Source organism: Apostichopus japonicus, chromosome 22, assembly GCF_037975245.1.
Source record: "Apostichopus japonicus isolate 1M-3 chromosome 22, ASM3797524v1, whole genome shotgun sequence".
NCBI lineage: Eukaryota > Metazoa > Echinodermata > Holothuroidea > Aspidochirotida > Stichopodidae > Apostichopus > Apostichopus japonicus.
This window is the reverse complement of record NC_092582.1, coordinates 19731914-19754570: the sequence shown is the minus strand read 5'-3', so window position 1 is coordinate 19754570 and position 22657 is coordinate 19731914. Positions and strand designations below refer to the sequence as shown.

The window sequence follows — 22657 nt, the reverse complement described above, 5'->3', positions numbered from 1 at the left end:
GTTGGAGGGTGTTCGATGCTCTGGAATATAGTGGAGGAATCGGTCGTTGCTGTTTAAAATTTATAAATTGGACAAGGTAGTAATGTGATATTTAAGTATATTTCAACACCATGCAAATTTGACTTGTATTTTGTCTGTTTATTCCCTTTGTTTTTGTAACTTCAAAAATTGACACAAAGACATCAGAAAGAAAGTGACAAATTACCAGCTAGGTTGTTATTTGTAAACTATTTATTCAAAGGTGGGAAATTTGGAATAATGGTAAATTTCTTGAAAGAAAATTAAAAAATAAGAATAGAAACAATCAACTTCGGATGACAATTAATATCAATAATCAAGCATAACTATATCATGAATAACAATATCATATATGGTATATGTCACTTTAAGCAAAGGTGCTGTGGCCGAGTGGATAAAGGCGGTGGCATTTGAAGCAATGAGGCTTAGCAATCGGGAGGTTTGGGGTTCGATTCCCGGCCGGGTCATAGTAAGGTGGGTTTTTCATCCAAGAGCAATCTACGGTTTTCCCATCTGAAATGACTTTCTAAATTGAAAAGATTCCAAATTTGATTTAAAATGTTGAATTGGAAGCCACCCGACGTGTAAGTTGTAATCCATAAGCCCTTGCGGGCTTCTCCCACATTTGTGGTCACTTCAAGCGTCGTAAAAATAACTGCTGATTATTATATTATTATATAAAGACCAATATATCACTTTAACAACTGCAATGTATTGGAGAACACAAGTATACTGATTTAAGTTTCTAGCATTCACAGTATAGATATATTTTCCATTTTTTAACCTTCTTCCATGCCTTCCTCTAAACGTTTTCAAAACATTTTTACGTTTGTAGAAAATATGTTATAAAAAATATTAGGACAATGTTATTAACACGTTTTTATGTTTCAATATGATATCTAAAAAATGTTATAATAACATTTACAATAAATTTTTTTAAATACATTTCTGCGCCCTTCTCAAAATAGTTTAAAAACGTTTTGTGTTTGATGGGACAGCAATGAATTATACTGTAGAAAGAGTTAAAAGATTACCGTTAGTACACAGCCTTGCATTTTACTGGTTAAAACAACAAAGATGTAACCCCTTTCACTATTTAAATCTGAAGGGAATATAAATATGGGCAGAAAATACTAATAGGAAATATCTGAAGAGACCCTACACACAGTGTATGGACATAGCAAATAATGAAAAACAAGCTACAAAGTAAACAAAATATTGAACAACTTTATGATCAGGTACCAGCTGTGATGTAAAGTAACTTCTTAGAAATCAATCGGGAAAAGTCACTATTAGAATAACCCATGGTGAATTAAATCCTCCGTTCTCTATATCCCTAAGAGCCTAGCAAGATACAGTAACAATAATAGTCAAAATATATTCAGAGTTCAGAATCATACGCTTTTATACCAAGAAGAAACCTTGTTTAAATCTCTCTGTCTTACAAAGTTGTTATTATGTCAAAGAACTTTAGACTAGAACTATAGACATTTGATATCATGTTAACACAGAACTTTCTCATTAAACCAAAACACAAATGTATCTCATACCAATGAGGAATAATGTACAATGATTACTAACAAAGCTAAACTGTTCCCCTCTGCTGCCCCCACCCCTCAACCACCTTGACCCGATTGAAACTACTTCCAAACATAATCTAAATGTAAGGAAAATGAACTGAAAGTTCCCTTAATGGAATAACAAAGGCAGGGATTGAAGACAACTTATATTATTCAGTAATCTCAAATACTAAATTTTAAGTTAATCGCTTCCCATTTGACTGAACTCTGACGTCATCAATATGCAATTTTAACGGTATTACATAATCAATGGCGGCACACAGTATTCTGTGACAAGGGTTTGGGAGCTTATTTTCATATTCAGTCAAATGGGTAGCGGTTAACTTAAAAATTTGAGTATTAGAGAGTTTTGAAGTTACTAAATCATATAAGTTGTCTTTGATCCCTGCCTTGGTTATTCCTTTAATCCGAGTCTGAGTGTTCGGAAGCATTCTCTGCATCAACAATCAGTTGATCCAAGTATGCTCCTTCATCATCTTCCGTGGGAACCACCTCCAGGTCAATGTCTTCATGAACAATTAGTCTGTCTTGAAGATCAATGACACGGATAATAGATGGTTCCTCTACATGGTCCAGTTCCACTACTTGACTAAATAAAGTATAAATATAATGTGAGAAATGCTGCATTTCTCTCAGCTTGTAAGTTAGAAAAATTGACTCTCCTGGATGCTCTGTGCCAAAGAAAATCATGAATCTCATATCACGAATAGCTTTGGCAATACTCAAGGTAACTTGCTTCATCTCAGCCTCCAGCATAGACACTTCCTGGCAGCTGTGGTCAACTTTCAGTAGAGCATCTACAAGGAGGCACTTCCCATACCTTGGCACATTCTCTTTTGTTGGGACATCTCGACATAAGCAATCCCATATTGGTGATTTAACATCAAATATATTATCCAAAGTTAATATATTAGGATAACGGTCAGAGGATGTCTTGAAAGTCCTGTTGCAAAATTTATGCAACAACTTCTTGATGGCAGTTGACACTTTGTTTATTTCTAAACAGAGGCATTTAGCAATCTTTTGTCCATCTGGGGTAGCAACAAAGAAAAAAGGGGCAATAAGAGAGTTAACATCATAGAGAGTCGATAATACCCATGGAATTAAAAGTGTGGTAACTTGGATATGACAATACAGTGGCAAATAGATGTATGTATGTATGTATGTATGTATGTATGTGTGTATGTATGTATGTATGTATGTATGTATGTATGTATGTATGTATGTATGTATGTATGTATGTGTGTGTGTATGTATGTATGTATGTATGTATGTATGTATGTATGTATTTATGTATGTATGTATGTATGTATGTATGTATGTATGTATGTATGTATGTATGTATGTATGTATGTATGTATGTATGTATGTATGTATGTATGTATGTATGTATGTATGTATGTATGTATGTATGTATGTATGTATGTATGTATGTATGTATGTATGTATGTATGTATGTATGTATGTATGTATGTATGTATGTATGTATGTATGTATGTATGTATGTATGTATGTATGTATGTATGCGTGTATGTATGTATGTATGTATGTGTGTATGTATGTATATGTGATCTTCCCGCAAGCAGGAACTCGCGAAAGAAGCCATGGAGGCTTGTAGACTCGCAAGCTGACCGAAGCCAATCTCTCAGCACACATCCATTTAACGTCCATGTCGGGAAGTTGTTATTGAACAACACCCTTGCCAGACGACACACATTGCTGTCGGCGGGGAATCGAACCGGGGATCTCATGACTGGGAGACGCCGGCGTTAACCACTAGGCTATACACTCCGCCTATGATGTAATACAGAAGACGTTCAACTACAACAGAACAAATCATAGACTTCATATATATTTACTGACTGATTACTGACTGATTGCACTCTTACTAACATTATTCCAAACAGTTTAATCATGTACAATGATGTGCAAAACCTTTTGCACCATTCATATCTGTTTGGTGTGATACAGTGCTATTTTTTTTTTACCTCATGTACTTAATGAGGGGGGGGGTGGGGTGGGGTGACCCAACCCATTGCGTGCATGGCTCAATCCCCTTTGAGTTTTGCATATCGAATGGCTTTCATCTAGAAGTGGTCCAGCATGGCCATATTTACAATCTAAATCATAAAACTTCAGAGGGAAACCACATACCTCAGACTCAAGAGGTTGCACCTACAGCATTGTGTGTATTTATGTTTTTATAATGCACTCAAACCCCAATGATGCAATGATCATTTTGGATCAATTTTAGAAAATTTAAGTTTGGTGCCAGAGGAAATGATGATGGACATGATTGTAAGGAACACTTAAAAGTTGTAACTGAAGGTAATTATTTAGCAATAAGTCAGATGTAACCACCGCAACAAACAGAAAATCATGCTCACCAGCATATCTCCTCTTCAAGTGAAGAAGAAACCACCTGTCTACTGTCAGTGAATGCAGTTCTTGCAAGATAGCCAGTCTTGCTCTGTCTTCATTAATCTGAAGATATGTTTTTAGATCATCTCCATCCCTTGACCATCGAGGTCCACTTTCCACCCCACGGAGTTGTTCATGAATGCTACAATGAAAAATTTTGATAAAGAATAAAGAAGCGACATATACTGTGCTGGCAAACTACTATTACCAAAAAAATATGGATTTGATTGTGTTTGAAAATGAAGCCAGAAACATTGAAAGCATAATTTTGTATAATGAAATGTTACTGCTATATCCAGTATGACTGAAAATGTAGGTTGAATACATATTGGCTTCATACTGCAATGGTTGGTCTATCAGCTCAAACACAATGTTTGTTTTTCATCAAATCCAAACACCACAGAAAGAACAAGATTCAATCACAGTCATGGTAATACATCCCCACGCCCACTCCCAAATAACAGCAATTCACAAATAATGATTCACTATTTACCTTTTCAGTTTTCTTGCAATGAGTTGGTTATGAAGGTGATCCCCTGTGTCCGTGTGTCCAGTTAATTCATCACTGCAAGAATTGAAAGTAATCATCAATCATTATGCTCTCCAATTTCCATATGAAAACCTCTGTTTGGATAAGTTAAAAGCACAGAAACTGACTTGGTATGAGCATTGATGCTGATGGAATAAACTTTAACTAACTTGGAGTCCAAGTGTTGTTGATGCATATTATGTCACCTAGTTAAACTGTGAACACAGCTTTCCCATTTCATCTCTCGATTGGGACTGCCAAAATACTGACTATTTTACTTGCTTAAAAAATGAATAGTAACAAATATTCAGTTTAGAGTCTAGGCTCTCCATCTAGGAGGAACTGTTTTTGTTCCTGTATTACTTTAACCTCTAAAAGCAGTCTGACTTATTTTTGTATCAATTGCTTGTCTTCTACAGAATTTCAGTGCATCATTATTCTTTTGTTTACCATTTGCTTATTTTTAAAACACATGTAGAAAACATTATTTCATGTTGCTGTGTGACCATGCCACCAGAACAGTGCTACATACCAATGCTACATACCCAAATGGTGGGCAATTATTTAAACCTGTCCTACAGAAACATGCAAATTTTTCAAGTTTGTGCTATATGGTATTCGGATTTGTAGCAAGGAAATTCCTTCACTCTATACATGTTATATCTGCAATTATGAATTTAATGCAATATTGCTCGCATGAACCAAATGTAGAAGCATGTGTCTGTTTGAGCATTGTAGTTGAAGGACATACATATTGTTGTTGTTTGTTTGCACCATGCACGACTTAGGCTGAAAGATCAGCACACGAGTATGTATATGACATTCATTAAACTGCTATTGTTGAATTAAGTAATAATAGCTGATACAAAGTTATACACATAAGTTGAGTACAATAAACTCACCACATATCATAATATGTTGACAGCTGGATAGCATATGCCTCGTTTGTTGACATGTCTGCACCAGATGCTGCAAGTGGAGATAAACAAACAGGAAGCATCATCAAAAAGAGAAAGTTGCATCAATTGAGTTCTACAAGAATGCTGATGAAAACTAAAAATATTCTTAACAAGAGAATTTGATCAGTACAACATACATTCACTGGCCATCTTTGGCTATTATATAATAATAAGAAACATGCATGAATGAGCTTTCCTAAAAAAGTGGATTACAGTTAAATCTTACTAGTCAACACAGAAGGAGACACTTGGGTTGATGTCAGCTCAACTCTCCATCTTCGAATCATCGTCTCAGTGATTGGCTCTGAACCTGTTGTGTAATATAAGTGAATTATTATGGCATTGCTTTTAAGGAACATTTCGGGCTGAAAAACTGTTAAATGTTTCCTCAAATGTGGTCACTACATTGAACACTACTTAACACAACACTTTTTATCCTTTGTTATTATCTATATGTGTTTCCCAGCGTCACTTTGAAATAAAGTATGTACAAATACTCAGCTGTACAACTTTTGCAGCAGGCTGCAAAGTTCTGTCTATCCGTTGGGGCAATTTTGATGCCAAAGACACTTTTAAATTTCAATTGAATATGAAAGCCAAATTTTCCATTAAATGAACTTATTTCCTTTCACACACATGCATACAATTAATTTAGGTATGTGACATATATATATACTATTTTTTTGGGGGGGGGGGGGGTAAGTGGTGAGGGTGGTGGATATTTCCATTGTGCATTGTAAGTTCTGATCTATCAGTTCAATTCATCCCCAACAAAGGGGTGGCAATTTCATTCTTTACCCGACAAATCTGAGAACCATATATCTTGTCAAAACAAGATAGGATCTACCAACACATGTGATATAAGTTAATATTACAGCGAATAGCACACTGGAAGCAGTTACTGTGACTGTGTTAATGAACTGTTCCCCTCTACTCTGCAGGACCCATGCCAACCATTCCCCCTTCCCCCCCCCCATCTATTGGTGTGTTAAAAGCTACTACTGATCACAAACCTTGCTGATGAGACGACATGGCTACTGCCAGTTCTTCCTTTGCAGTATTCACAGCCTGGGTTGTACGATGATACCTTTGCAGGATGATTTCACCTAATTGTAGTAATTAATGAAGAATTCATATACTACTGATTAATTACCCAACTGGCACACAAAAAGTATATAGGATATTAAACAGTATGGCAACCATTTGGTATTGTACTTAACAATCGATGTAAGAAAATAAGAAATACTGTACAAGCTAATTAGCATTTTACTTCGTACAGCAATGAAATACACAATAAGGAATACTACAGGATTGCAACAATTAATATTGCTATGAACTGACCGGAATTATTAAAATTTTAAACCATTGCGTCATTTGAAGTTGCATCACCAAGGTGTCTTGTTGTTTTGTGGGCATAATGTATCAGAGCATCACATAGAGCATCAATCCTGTGGGATGGAGTCATCTCTCGTGTACTCGTCACAAAATTCCGCATGTACGACCACAACCTCTCTACTTGCTCACCATCACTGAGGGCAAATCCATCAACCCGTCTTGTACTGTATGTGATCTGTGGAAATATATAACTATGTTATGTTATGTTGGTTTAAGTTGTCTTGTGCTTGCAAGCTTGTAAATTAGTGACATGTTGTAACTAATATACAACAAAATGAGCACAATTGATCCTACTACATCTTAGGATTAGCATTAAGGAATATGCAACCATAAACAACAAAGAGCACTTCAACAAATATTGCTTGACACAACGGGAATGTGTTGGTAGCTAGTTTGCTAGAACTTCTTCTTGTGATTAAAAGAGTATATGTGAAACTAACTGCTGATGCACATGCTCTTGTTGATTCTGGCCAAGAGTCATTCTAAACATGTCACTATGGCTGATAACAACTAAGGACATAACACATGAAAGGTACAAGAACTGTACATTTCATCAATAACTGGTTACAAGATGTTTTGGTACACAATGATTGCACATTGCTTTCCTCGCCAGCTTACAGAATACATGTTTAAGTTATAGATATTGAGTTGAAATTGATAGAATAAGACTGTTACCTGGCATGAAGGTTTGTGCCCATAAATGTGAAAAGCTGGAACAGCTAGTTTGATTTTGGACAGCAGTGGATGTTGCCCTGATTTCTGTTGCAGAGAAAACAAAACTTAAAGAACATTATGCATTGAATTTTTTTGGGTGAATGAAAATGTTTAATTCCTGTCTATGCATGTGATGGCTTATTGAAAGAAAAACATACTTGTATCTATGTTTTTGTGGATGCTTTCTCTGCTCTCATCAAATCACAATATAGACAACAGACAAAGTCAAGGAATAATTTATTCACTATCACTTAGCAAATTCAAAATTCAATAGCAATTTGTACACACTAAACCATTCTATTTGCAATTATTTCTGAGTCCCAAAATTCATAAGTAATAGAAATAATGTATACATATTGAATGTGCTTAAGGAAAGAAATAGGGAGAGATAGAAAGTAAGTTTTGTTTTCTTTCTTTGTATGTCAATGTTGCAAGTAAATTTCAATTACCCACTAAAATTAAAAATTTTCTTGCTCCTAAGCTTCTTAGTTGAGCAAGTCATTGTCCGGATGATCATGGGCGTAGGAACCGGGGGGGGGGGTGGGCTAGGGGAGCCAGCCCCCCTGTGAAAAATATGCAGGGGCGGAAGTATCATTCCGCCCCCCCCCCCCACTTCGCAAATCAGAAAACCCTTTCTTTTCCAAATGAGAAAAATATCTCATTTGGAGCACCAAATTGCATCTAAGGCCAGGTGAAAATACAAAATTATTTACAAAATGGAGTGGGTGTTGAAGTGTGCTATATTGTGCCAAATTGCATCTAAGACCACCTGGAAATGCAAAAAAATTCCAAAGGGGAGGGGGACACCCCCTATCCCTTAGACCCCTCCCCCAGGCCGGCCATCAGTCTTCAGCCCCCCCCCCCCCCCCACTCAAAAGAACCTTCCTACCCCACTGCGGATGATTGCTTCATCTATGGGGAATATTCCTTATGATATCACAAAGCTCCATTGCTTTGTGATATACTATGTGATGCCAAGTAAAATAAGTTAATGTTCTAACCAATAGAAACCAATTATGATCACTGTTTACCCATGTGGTTACCAATAGCATGGATGAGGGAGGGTTATCAATTGTGAATGTCCAACCCCTCAACCAGTTTCTTTCTTCACACACTGTTTAGACTTTACTTTCCTGTAAATGTGACACTATTTTCCAGTTTACCCTAACCTATTGAGATTGGTAGTCTCATTTGATGTAAGCTATACATAATTATAAAGTAGTTCAATTACTGTACCTTAAGGTGAGCTTCTAACATACAGGCAATGTCGTACAAAATGTAATGCTGAGTATTCGGCAATTCTTTCAACAGATGCTGTACCATATAGACTGCATTGGAAAGTCTGAAATAAAGCAATTAATAAAGATGATGGCTTTTACACACACGATACGTAATAGTCACAAATAAGTCCTTTTTTTTTACTATGATGGATGGATCAAATGTAACTGGGTGTAATAGTTCATTTTATTACTAACTCTAGGTATATTTGTTTTCATGTTTATTAAATTGGGTCTTCTTTAAACAAAAAATAACCATAACTTCATGATTTTCGATGATGCAGGATTGTGATTGGGAAAATTAGGTTGAGTGAGTAGCATTTTAATCATACTGATAAAGATAATCCTGTGTACTTCTTTTCTGGTGTTCATATAACTAACTAAAGGAGTGATCAAACTCTGTACAGTATGCCCATGCTTGGTACTCCACCAGGGGTATACCTCATCACTCATCCCCAGAACTACTTTGTCAATAAGGCCTTTGGAGTGGATACTGTTTTTTGAGTGAAATAGTATTTAGCATCCAAATGGCTATACTTCAAGTATGGAACTATATGAAAGGCCCTTCTGACTATAGGGAAGGCCCTTCTGACTATATGGAAGCCCCTTCATGGATAACACCTTAATATTTGTGGATTTCATTTCCCCTCACAAGCCAACTCATTCTCAAAGCTTTTCACATGCTAATCTGCTTATTGAGCCTCCCTTCAAATTCAATGGATATGATATTTCTGCATTCTATAGAAAATTTGGCCCTTGTTTATAAAGTCACATGAACTCAGACATTGCCACTCACTAAACAGCTTCAAGAAGCAGCCTTTCTCTTTCAAGGCACTTCTTGCAGTGTTCCACCATAACAGTGCTTAATAAATACTGATTAATGATGATGATGATATGTGTTAGGTTACATATATACTTACTGCTCTCCCTGACGAAGACTAAAGAATGAAATTGGCATCTCATGTCTGCAGACGCTCCCGAACACTCCCGTCTCATCTATTTTCTTTGATTTGTTCTTTGACTGCATGAGATCACCAGCTTGAAATGTGCTACAGTTCTGCAATTGTAATGAAGCATTAACCCAGCCAGCATGCCCAGCTGGGGCCCAATTGGGTTTCACTCGGTTGAATTGGGCCTGGTTGGGCCAGGGCCAGCCCACTCAGTGCCCATTCGGGCACAATACAGTTTGGCCCTTCTGGTTAACATACTTCAAAACATTATTGAGATGTTCAACACATACTTGTTTTTTTGCTTTGGAAAGCTTAGGTTCTTCCTTAGGCCACCAATCCTTGACAACAGTTAATTCATTAACGTAGTGGCCCAATTGGGACAGACTCGGTTTTTGATCAGGTTGGCCCTCATGTATGGCCCGCTTCGGGCCCATTCGGGAGCAAGACGGTTTCACCAGGGGCTTTCTGTGACTGCGTCGAGTGGGGGGGGGGGGTGTACGGACCCAAATTTACCGACCAAAATTGATTGTTAGCAATCTCGCTCGAAAAAAATGAGGTTAGTCTGCGAAAAATATGTTAAATTGGTAAGATTGTTAGCCGAAAAAACTGACAAGAAAAGAAAAAGAAAAGAAAGAAGGTCATCAGTATATTTGATTTTACCGAGGAACTCACGAACACCCCCACACCCCCCCCCCGTACGGTACGCCCCTGGGTTTCACTATTTCGGCTGACCTACTTCAATGTATATATCTCATTTCCACACTGCACTATCGTTATGACAAAGCCAACTGGCAACACTGATTCCCGAATTAGGCGCGTTTTTTTGCCACCAATACGTATCGCGCTCCATATGCCCTCACGTGATCATTCTACGGCAATAAAGCTAAAGAAATGACCGAGAACGCTTTCCGAAATCCGATATGATTCAACGAAATCCATCGAAATAATTCAATTCACAATTGATAATTCAATCATTCACTCGAAAGGAGTTGGTACTCGGTGAGTATTTTGGAACAATTTTTTTTCTGTGAGGGTGTGACTCATTTGGGTGAATTTGTAGCAAGTTTTATTTCCTTGCACCCTCATCTCCGGAAGTGTAAACTTTCTGTGACGGGTTTCCTCGTTTGGAAAATACTCTAAGGGACTCACCAGAGGAATACATGCGTCATCTTAGCTTGGGACCTCCGCGACATGTGGATTATTACTATTACGAGTACCAGCTGACCTTTATTAATATACTTAATTACAGCTCTACACGCATATCTTTACCTCGGGAACTTCAACCCTTAATATCTATATTTGTTCGGACATTGCCCGCTCGTGTAATTTACTGCTCCGCGAGCTCTTGGCCTAACGATCACCTCCTGTCCGCGTCGCAGGTGATTATTGTTTATCAGCGTAGCCTAGCGTGGTTGCTGTTCATAGGATGGTAAGCCTAGGCACCCTATAGTATACTACTACTTCGCGCCACCTTCTGGAAGTTCCAACCACGGCTTGGCGTAAAGATTCTCACGCCACCGATCTAAGCTTGGACTGAGCGACGGTGCACTGTGTGTATTTTCGTGTATTGGAGGACCGACCACTTTTCATTTAATTTTACTAGACGGACTGATCCAAATTATTAGATCAGAGGTTTGTTTTACAATACCCTTAATCTAGTATAAGTTATAGCATTATCAGGCAACTAGCCTAGACCTAATGGCATGTCATTTCGTGTATTACTCGCGACAGCCTATCCTTACGGTCTACATAGACTTAGACTTTTACAGTTGCAGAGCAATCGCGGTTGGTGTATTATTATAAACTTTTCATAGATAAGTCTCCTTGTTCGTTTTCAAATACACCTGTCTCGTAGTGGATCACCACGCATTAATTTTCTCTTTGTAACCGATTCAACGGCATATTCTTTCGATCACTATCGTAGGCCTGAAGGACCTGTACGTAGCATAGACTTTGTAATTAGAAGAGGAGCCACTGTTGCAGACTTGCTTCTGTATACCATAGATAAGCTACGTCACTATCCTACCAACGACTGGGTCATTCTTCGCTGTGCTGCAGGCATTTAACAACCTTACGGAATTCGCCAGCAATTCTTCAGGTCACAGAGTTCTCCGTCGATCTCCAGTTACTGCTCCTTGGCTAATCTCACGTCTCCAACATTTTAAGGACGCTGTTCAACGAGAGCACCCACCCATTATTGTTGCCTTTATTACTATTCCTACAGCCTCCTTTGTTAAGTTCCGGGAAAGTAGGCAGCTGTTTTCGCCAATACTCACTACTGAACAACTCAAGGCCTGTCAACACGATCTCGACAATCAATTGGACGCAGTCAACCTATTCATCCGTTGTTTCAATCATCAACCGCAAGACAATTTCAACATTCGTAAATATGTATTTTTCATGTTCAAAATTTTTTACATTTTTGTAGATTAAAGGGGGCATTTATTCAAACTGTAGTTCACCTATCTGATACTTAGAGCATTGAAAATCATATCGGTAGCCCTATTTCCATATTCATAGCATGTTCAGTTACCAAGATATGACTGTTTGCAGTTTGTTATTTAATAGGAGTAGAATGGCCACACCATATTTTTCATGTCAATACCTGGCTATTACTAAAAGTATTATATTTCCCTTTGAAATATATATAATATGTTTCCACATATTCCTTACATGTGAAATAAATAATTTTGTGTAAACATCATCTAAATCCCAAGTGCTGACATAACATGTTAACATTTTAGAACGGATAGGGTTATAACTTCCATGTTTATATGACTATGAATAACAATTTAAAACATAGGAATTGCTACAACCTAAGGAACTGATGTCATCAAATATTAGTGTTGCTGTTCTATTTGATTTCTTAGGAATTTTCCAAATGCTCATATTCTGTCGCACTCAATTTTTCCAACTGTCGCACTCTAATTTTCACATATTCTTGTAATTTGTGAGTGTCCTAAAATTTTCGGTCAAAATTGACCTTTAATCAGTCATATTTACCACGTTTTCCTTGTCATATTCAGAAATTGTATCTCGCGATCCTTATACTCCACCATAACAAAACTTTGTATGATTTTGAATATTCTAAAAGAAATGCCTAGAACTACTGTACAACGTTCAGCTTCAATTTGGTTAATTTACGTATTAATTTTGCTATTAGGTGGGTTGACCCTGTTCACTAGCTTACATTGGCACTATGGTATGTACAATTGAAACACTCAATGCTAATCTATGGAAGCTTAAAAGTGCCATCAACATAAGAAAAACTTTGCCCCATAAATTGACATTTTTCAGTCTATTGTTTAGATAGCAAAATAAAATCTTATCAAATATCAGAAAATGTTGGATTGCTCAGTTTCTTTAACTGAGCAATTGAAAAATTTTCTGAAAAACGTTTAATTGAAAACTAATCATATCTCGTCAATTGGACATTTTTCTGCAAAATGTTTAATTGACAACTTATCATATCTCGTCAATTGGAAATGTTGCTGCGAAATGTTCAATTGTTCACTTCATTCCATCTGAGCAATTGAAATATTTTCTGCACAATGTTTAATTAACAACTTATGGTATCTCATCAACTCAACATAAACATTTTTCTGCAAAATGTTTAATTGTTCATTTCATTCCAAATTCTCAGCTGGAATGAAGTGAACAATTGAAATTGTTTCATGTGAGTGATAAATAGCCCCCCCCCCCCAGGAAAATTATATTAAGCGTGTTAGTAAAAAGCACTGTATTTTTTGGTAATTCACTATGTCGTCGCATATAATTTGTTGAAAAAAAAAGTTTTCCCTTTCGTTACATTAACATAGCTTTTGTAGTCAGTAGTCTATGTAGCCTTCAAGCAGATAACTATACTCAGTTGCTTACTGTGTAGTGAGGGCCAGTGGTACAGATGTATCGAAAAATTAATTCCGCATAATTCCACATGGTAATGTTGATGAGTAGTACGGGGGGGGGGGGGGGTACAAGGCAGCAGTTGGAATTTTCTGGCTCCAAAATCCATCCAGTTGGAATTTCAGCCACTACACCCCCCCCCCCATCATCAGGCCTTAGCTACGTCCCTGTGTAGAGATGGGATGGATAGCTACTGGCATGATTTTTAAAGCTTGATAACATACATAAATCACATTTTGAGTACACTTGCCCTTTAATGTGAATTTTTATGCTTAGTACTAAACCATTCCATTCTTTTTCATAGTGTCGTATCTACATTAAACGATTATACACCTTAATTCTTGCTCATCAATGTTCTTTATTCTAGAGTACATTCATCCATTTATATTTTTGTGTTTTCCAGATTTACTGTAGCAATATTTTTATTACCTATGTCATTATCTTGTCATAAAACATAGAAGATGTTTATTCTCACCTTGCCAGAAAAAGTAAAAGTTCCGCTTTCGGTCACGATTTTAAATGAGTTCATGTTTTTATGATTCCATTTGATCTAGAGGATACATACTGTTGGCCCTGAGCAACATTAGCATTGCATTTGCAATGCAAAAGTATGTGCAATATATAGCATCTTGCCCTCATCGTTAACATTTGCAGGGTTTGCCTGGACATTCTATTCTTTCTCCAAATGCCAAAATGCTCCCTCCAATTAGGATGAATATAGTTTCAGTTCTGAGAGTTTCATATTTTTTCTTTAAATTAAAATGTAATTATGGAGTTCATGAATTATTGTTTAGTTTTCATTGTTGTCTTCTTGAAAAATATATTTCAATGAATGTACACATGAATACATTTGTTTTTATTTGGATTTGTTTCTGAGGCAATTAATCTCTGCTGTACCACGACAGTACATGAACGGTTCAAGTGTTATTGATTCAACAACCTACTATAATATTCGGGACACAAGTGCAACCAAGCTATATCCAGCTCTTCTCTCGTCCTTTGGATGATAGGGGCGACTACACTTTCACGCTGAGACAAACTTATGACTTTTACAAACACTTCCTGCATGCTCCCAGGGCTGTTATTTTACGTCCCCATCCCATGGTCGTGATTGAAACTTGGCCTTCAGCCACTTTCCCCGAATGCTGAGAGGTGGTAAACCTGTAGATAACTGAACTATTTTAAGGGACACAGTGAAACAGCTGGGCTTAAAATTTGGACCGCACAGTTGGCCCAGTTGGGCCCAGTGTGGGTTTCACTTGGGTCAAGCCCAATCAACTGGGCCCGAAATGGGTCCCATTTGGGCCCCATGCAGTTAGCCTGATTGGCACAGTATAGGTTCTGTGTGGGCCAAAACGATTGGGGCCCAGAATGGGTCCCAGGTGGGCCCCATACAGCTGGCCCGGTTGGTCCCCGTATGGGATTGGTTTGGGCCCCAATCAGTCTCGCCCAACTGGGACCAGTTTGGGCCACTCGTGGGCCCCAATCTGTTTGGCCCAATTGGGTCCTGTGTGGAACGGAATGACAAATCTGAATGGGCCCCAATTGGGAAGCCCAATTGGGGCCCACTTGGCAGCCCGAGTGAAACCCAATTGGGCCCCAACTGGGCATGCTGGCTGGGAATCAATATACCCTAGGTGTATATAACATCAATATGTGTCAGATACCAGTTGGCACAATGTTTAAAGTTATTTAAAGGATTTAGTGACATGATAACCAGAGAGCTATCAGGTTTTGTCTTTTATGATTCCTTGCCTGACATACATAAGTAATTTAGCTACCTCATTTAGGATGTTGTCTAGAGGGTAACACCTGGCTTGTCTACCAATGTGCACCCTGCTGTGTGAGTCATCGCAGAGGTCAGAGTGAAGCCCCTATAGGCAGATTCAAATAGTAAAGGTAAAGCTGTAACATTAAACAAATTAATCACTGCTGTAGAAAATCAGGAAATTGTCTTGAAATAGCAACCTTTAAACAACTAGATCTGGCTTCCTTGAGCATTTGGGGTCATTTTCTGTTGTTATGACTAACACATTCAAGACTCAGACTTTAATAGAAAGTTAGCCACAATACCAGAAGTACAGTTTTCAATCAACAACTGAGCAATAAATATGGTGCATCTATGTACTGAGTAAGTATGAATTTAACACAACCAAAACATAAAATGGTGCTTATTATGTTAACAAGTGGAGGTTTCCCATACAAACATGGATACAAAAACACGCCATCACCATCATATACAGTATATGCCACATTGAAACATACATGCTCACACACGCAAACAACCAGATAGATTCCTTCGGCAAGGATATAGAGATGTATTAATTTATCGTTACCTGTTTGCTAGTGGCCTGATGATGGTAGCTCTGGACAAAGTCATCTCCACTATGTTCTGCTCCAAGAAGAAAGAATCTACATACTTTGGGGGCAACTCGCTCGAGCCAGACTTCTTCCAACGCTTCAAGCCAAACATAGCATCCAAGCTTAAAATTCTTTTATCACCGGTCTGTTCCAGAGAGCGAGAGAGAGAAAGGGAAATCCCAATTGCTCATATCAGTATAATGTTTTAGGCTATTGCATGCCAGTGATTACTACAGAACATTGTAAAGACAGTTTCAAGTAGCACTGTCAATTTGAATCACATATTTCTGCTTCAGTTGTATAAGGAATGTATTACTGCTGATGACATGGTGGTTCTATACAGCAGCATTCTAATGATTCAGATTGATAGAAGCAGCTGACAGTCCTCATGATGAACACGGAACCCCACAAACAATTAATGCCACAATCATAGGCGTAGGAGGCGGGGGGGTCTGGGGGGCTGCAGCCCCCCAACCAATTTTTTTGGTGAAAATTCGGGCAATATGCTGAGAATTTTTCGGGCACCTACTAGAAGAATAATAATTTGCAATGTGTTTTTCCTTTTGTTTTGGTGAAATTCGGGCAATATGCTGAGAATTATTCGGGAATCTACTGAAAGAATAATAATTTGCAATGTGTTTTTCAATTTTTTGGTGAAAATTCGGGCAATTTGTTGAGAATTTTTCAAGCACCTACTGAAAGAAGAATAATTTGCAATTAGTCCAGGAGCCCAGAAGGTTTATTCAGCTGAAGAGGTACAAAAGGTTTGGTGGCCTGATTGTGTTGGTAGGTGACAAAGCTTCAATAAAATGTGTTGCTGCCGGGGCACACCCTGCATGGTAGGTGAGGGGGTCACAAAATAAGGGGGAAAAATAAGCTTTTATTTAGCTGAAGAGGTACAAGCACACACGTTTCTGGGTTTTATACCCAGGAGGGTACCTTGCATCATGGTGGTAATGACAGCAATATCTGACTGCATGGGGCCCCAGACAGTAGCCCATAAGGGGCCCGCCCATATGGTATTATTCAGCTGAATAGGTACAAGGGTGAATTCTTTTGCATTTGAACTATTACACATTGGGGTGTACTAAATCACTAATGACAGTAACTTTGTCCTGCATAGGGGCCCAAACAGTAGCCCTTAGAATGGGCCATGCGGTACAACCAGCTGTTGGCTAATTTATCTAGCTGAAAAGGTACATGAACAAAACTTGTTGGATACTGCTCCCAGCAAGACTAATTACATTGCTGTTGCTACAACAGCAATATCTGACTGCATGGGGCCCCAGACAGTGGCCCCAAAGGGCCCCGCCCACATGGTATTATTCAGCTGAAAAGGTACAAGGGTAGATCCTTTTGGATTTGAACTATTACACATTGGGGTATACTAAAATACTAATGACAGTATCTTTGTCCTGCATAGGGGCCCAAACAGTAGCTCTAAAAATAGGCCCTGTTGCCTTATCAGTCTTCGACTGATTTAGTAGAAGGTACATAAATTCAAAAAAATTCAAAAATAAAGCAATATTTGTTATATTATTATAGCAATAACAGCAATATTTGCCTGCATGGGGCTCCAGACAGTGGTCCCGAAAGGCCCGTTTGGTGTTATTCAGTCGAAGTAGTACAAGGGTGAATCTTTCAGCATTGATGCTGATACATTTAGGTTTACCCAAGTAGGTCTACCAATGACATCAACTTCGTTCTGCACTGCCATGGCGCCCAGACAATATAGCCCAACATGGTCCCGCCTTTCATGTTTATTGTCTCTTGCCACGATTGGACGAGCAGTGAGAGAAAACAGAAATAATATAATTACAAGAGGTTTATGATTTATTGGACCTGGTTAACATCGTTATTTTTCTTCTTCGTTAGAAATCCAGTGCAACGTACCTTATAAGTGGATTGCGAGGCAATTCAAAACTGTGAATGCCATACCTGAACGCTATGATAGGTGCACTTTTTGAAATGTAATACTTTGTGTAGCCAGAATTGTATCTTTCAGAATGACCTAAAACATTGTACTGGCCCTAATTAACTCAAAGTTGGTCTCCATCGTTGTAGCATTGAACTGATATACTTTGATTCAAACTGCTCAATCATTGATAGTAATGATTTATCAGTGATAATCACATGAAGGCATGTTAACATCATCACTTGCTGAAAAAACATATTTACATTTTTGGTTAAAATGATAACATATAGTAACATCCATAATACATGTACACTAGGATGATGTACCGTAAACAGTCAATTTGACACCATTTTGTATATCTTATGCAACATTGATTTGCTTTATAAGATCAAACGTACAGCCACCTGCTTGCTCCCATGCATGCTATTTCACTAATACTTGTATAATTTTGATAACATAAAGTTTAGCACACAGGAGTATAACGAAGGAGTGTTACTAGATGCCCATAGCTATAGGTAAAAAAGTTACGAATGTACAGAAAAGTAACAAGTACTGTAAGTCAGTGGAATTTTCTGAAATGTAAGCTGCTGACATTATTATTGTCCATTGTCACAGCAGAACATGGAATATACAGCACTTGACTTAGCGTGTAATATTTTGCAGTAATTTTTTTGCCAAATAATGTTACATGTTAGGGTCAACCAAGAAAAGCCCAAATATCAAAACTACATCAATGTTCAACAGCCTCATAGGTTCTGGGTTACAGGTTTTGTACATGTCAAGCAGATGAAATGTTGCTCCAGGGTGTGGTGGAAGTTTTGTTTTTAACCACTGCAAACAGATGGGTTTTATTACATAATAACTATGAAATCCATAAGTTCTTGTCAATAGAGAATATTACCTTTCTGCCTGTTCTATTGTGTTGATGTATGTCACAGTATAATGATTATTTACGACATAGAAAGCGCTTTAAGGCCAAGTGAATGTTTTCCTCAAAACAAAATAATCGATCTAGACAAAAAAATTCTCAACTAGGCCTAACGTTAAGCTAGTTTAACTGTTTAATTTAATATATTTCATGATGAATAAACTGACCGTATAATTCAACACAAAGTTACACTATGCTGGACTAGATTGTCCGTCCACTCGTTCGTTGACATACATGTGAACTTACGTATGTGGGATATGATATACGTACGTAGGCTTAGGCCCTACATCGTGTTCCGAGAGGCGCGGTTGCTATGGAAGTACAAAGAATGTTGATTAACTGTCCATGTTAATATTTGTGTTCATGTTAATCTATACTAATTGCTTCCATTCCCATGTTTGATGCATTTTTTTACTGATAGCCGTAAAATTGTTTTGAATATTTGTGATCATTTGGGCCTTTTTTTTGTTTTGTTTTTGCACATGTGCATTGTTCTTTTGGTAGTTAATAAACTAATTCTACGGAGTAACACATTTATCAAATCTGCAATTTTTTTGGGGTATTTTTTGTCTTTTTATTGACAAAAATCATACGCTCAGCGTGGGTTTATCTATAGGATAATGCACGATCGGGGGTTAATTAGACTACCGTGATTAAACACAGATACTTTTATAATAATGCAAGCGATGCACGAGGGCGTAGCCTGAGTGCATCCAGCTTTGCCCTAATTATAAATACTACCCGAAAATCCTCAAAATATGAATAAAATAATATTGTTTGGGAAAAGGGAAGCTTGTCAATTGAAAGGGATGGGATATAGTTATTTATGGCAATTGATAGAAATGTGGAAACCAGCAAATGTAATTATTTTTCTGTGAAGGTACCCCCTTAACTAGAATTTTATAGCTAAACCAATGAGTATTTGAGAAACAGAAGAATTTGTACTCACCATGATTTTATCATTTAATTATCCGCCATCTTGCCCCATGCAGGCAGATATGCTGTCATTACTGCAGCAATAGAATTAGTCTTGCTCGAAGCGGTATTCAACACGTTTTGTTTATGTACCTGTTCAGGTAGGGAAATAAGCTAACAGCTGGTTGGGCTGCAGGGCCTATCTTTAAGGTTACTGTTTGGGCATATATGCAGGACAAAGTTACTGTCATTAGTATTTTAGTATACCCGAATGTGTAATAGTTCAAATGCATAAGGATCTATCCTTGTACCTTTTCAGCTGAATAATACCATGTGGGCGGGCCCTTTTGGTCTACTGTCTGGGGCCCCATGCAGTCAGATATTACTGTTGTTGCTACAGCAATGTAATTAGTCTTGCTGGGAGCAGTATCCAACAAGTTTTGTTTATGTACCTTTTCAGCTAGATAAATTAGCCAACAGCTGGTTGGTCCGCATGGCCCATTCTAAGGGCTACTGTTTGGGCAGTTTGAATCAAAGTATATCAGTTCAATGCTACAACGATGGAGACCAACTTTGAGTTAATTAGGGCCAGTACAATGTTTTAGGTCATTCTGAAAGATACAATTCTGGCTACACAAAGTATTACATTTCAAAAAGTGCACCTATCATAGCGTTCAGGTATGGCATTTACAGTTTTGAATTGCCTCGCAATCCACTTATAAGGTACGTTGCACTGGATTTCTAACGAAGAAGAAAAATAACGATGTTAACCAGGTCCAATAAATCATAAACCTCTTGTAATTATATTATTTCTGTTTTCTCTCACTGCTCGTCCAATCGTGGCAAGAGACAATAAACATGAAAGGCGGGACCATGTTGGGCTATATTGTCTGGGCGCCATGGCAGTGCAGAACGAAGTTGATGTCATTGGTAGACCTACTTGGGTAAACCTAAATGTATCAGCATCAATGCTGAAAGATTCACCCTTGTACTACTTCGACTGAATAACACCAAACGGGCCTTTCGGGACCACTGTCTGGAGCCCCATGCAGGCAAATATTGCTGTTATTGCTATAATAATATAACAAATATTGCTAGGTCCAGTCTCCAACAAGTTGAATTTATGTACCTTCTACTAAATCAGTCGAAGACTGATAAGGCAACAGGGCCTATTTTTAGAGCTACTGTTTGGGCCCCTATGCAGGACAAAGATACTGTCAGTAGTATTTTAGTATACCCCAATGTGTAATAGTTCAAATCCAAAAGGATCTACCCTTGTACCTTTTCAGCTGAATAATACCATATGGGCGGGCCCCTTTTGGTCTACTGTCTGGGGCCCCATGCAGTCAGATATTGCTGTTGTTGCTACAGCAATGTAATTAGTCTTGCTGGGAGCAGTATCCAACAAGTTTTGTTCATGTACCTTTTCAGCTAGATAAATTAGCCAACAGCTGGTTGTACCGCATGGCCCATTCTAAGGGCTACTATTTGGGCCCCTATGCAGGACAAAGTTACTGTCCTTAGTGTTTTAGTACACCCCAATGTGTAATAGTTCAAATGCAAAAGAATTCACCCTTGTACCTTTTCAGCTGAATAATACCATGTTTTCAAATATTTTGGTGAAAATTCGGGCAATATGCTGAGAATTCAGTCAGAGGGGGCGGATGCCCCCCTGACGGACTCAAATGGACTGCTGGCGCCCTTTTCAGCTTTTTACCACTTTTTACTTATTCGCGATTATTGACATTTTTATTGCGCTCTAAAATACCTATTGACATTTGTCACATTTTGTTGGTGCAATTTTCTGACAAAATGGCGATGACACCTATTTATTCTTCGTGTATCTGCAAATTAGCAAGGCCCGGAAAGGGTCATTTCCGGCGATCTAGGGAGTATCTTTACTCAAAAAACTATCTGTACGCTTCGCGCCAACCCGTGGTGGCGCTCCGACCATTCTCTCCCCCCCCCCCCCCCCATGATCAATACCCCTAGCTCCGCCACTGGCACCTACTGAAAGAAGAAGGATTTGCAATGTGTTTTTCACTGGTTTAACTTATATTATTATTATGATCATTATTGTTATAACGACTTCCCCAATAATTCTAACCAATATGGAAGGGTAATAACACTTAAAATGATTTTATGTTATTGGCAGGTGATGTTATAACTGATGGATGCCTATATGATATGCACATTAACACGTGGAACCCGCGCGGAGCGCGAAAAAATTTGGTTATATTTTTCGGGCAAGTCGTTACAGCCCCCCCCCCCCAAATCAAATGAGGCTCCTACGCCTATGGCCACAATCTCCATATGAAGATCAACATTCACATCAAATAAGGTCCCTAGTGCAGTACAATACCTACCCTCGGGCAAGCAAGACAGCTTGGTTTGAGGGGTTTGTGGAACAGTGAGTTCTCAAGGAATTTAACACTATCCAATTGGTTGCACATAAAACGGAACTCTGCAAAGGAGTTCTTCGAGAGCAGGGAATAAAGGTTTTTGACCTGAAAATAAAAAATTGTAGATGAAATGATATGTGTAAAACATGAAAGCTTATGTCTATATCTGATAATGTAGGCATCACATACAGCTACAACCTTTTTGTGGTGAAATTCTATCAATCAATAATTTACATGACACAAACCAAAGAATTGCATGTAAAAACTTATACAGTATAACATGAATCACTAAAAATGAAAACTCACTAAGATTGGTAGGGTTTTAGGCACCATCCAACTCAGTGCTTGACAAAGGTTTCTGAGTGCAACATGGCATTCCAGTGACATGAC

At 38.1% G+C, this 22657-nt stretch overlaps 1 protein-coding gene across 2 annotated transcripts; it reads right to left on the bottom strand.

The window, feature by feature from the left end:
- Positions 1–213: 213 nt before the first annotated feature.
- Positions 214–22657, bottom strand: LOC139963891 (uncharacterized). 2 transcript variants are annotated; one of them, XM_071965099.1, is made up of 12 exons: positions 22574–22657; positions 16083–16252; positions 9814–9950; positions 8853–8958; positions 7578–7661; positions 6897–7077; positions 6521–6613; positions 5734–5817; positions 5451–5517; positions 4513–4584; positions 3986–4161; positions 214–2629 (listed from the first exon to the last, which is right to left on the bottom strand). In XM_071965099.1, the coding sequence occupies exons 3-12, from the start codon at positions 9918–9920 to the stop codon at positions 2001–2003; spliced, it is 1599 nt and encodes a 532-aa protein (XP_071821200.1). In that variant the 5' UTR covers positions 9921–9950; positions 16083–16252; positions 22574–22657; the 3' UTR covers positions 214–2000. The 2 variants fall into 2 exon arrangements, with proteins under 2 accessions (XP_071821200.1, XP_071821199.1); XM_071965098.1 differs by lacking the exon at positions 22574–22657 and having other exon boundaries at positions 16083–16521.

What these genes read in the sequence shown, in the direction of transcription:
- LOC139963891 (XM_071965099.1), bottom strand. Translation starts at nt 9,920, where the DNA reads ATGCAGTCAAAGAACAAATCAAAGAAAATAGATGAGACGGGAGTGTTC. An exon ending in CAAAACAACAAGACACCTTG is followed by an intron (nt 6,614 to 6,896) that starts GTGATGCAACTT and finishes TACTACAATTAG; the next exon opens with GTGAAATCATCCTGCAAAGG. An exon ending in CTTGAAGAGGAGATATGCTG is followed by an intron (nt 2,630 to 3,985) that starts GTGAGCATGATT and finishes TTGCTACCCCAG; the next exon opens with ATGGACAAAAGATTGCTAAA.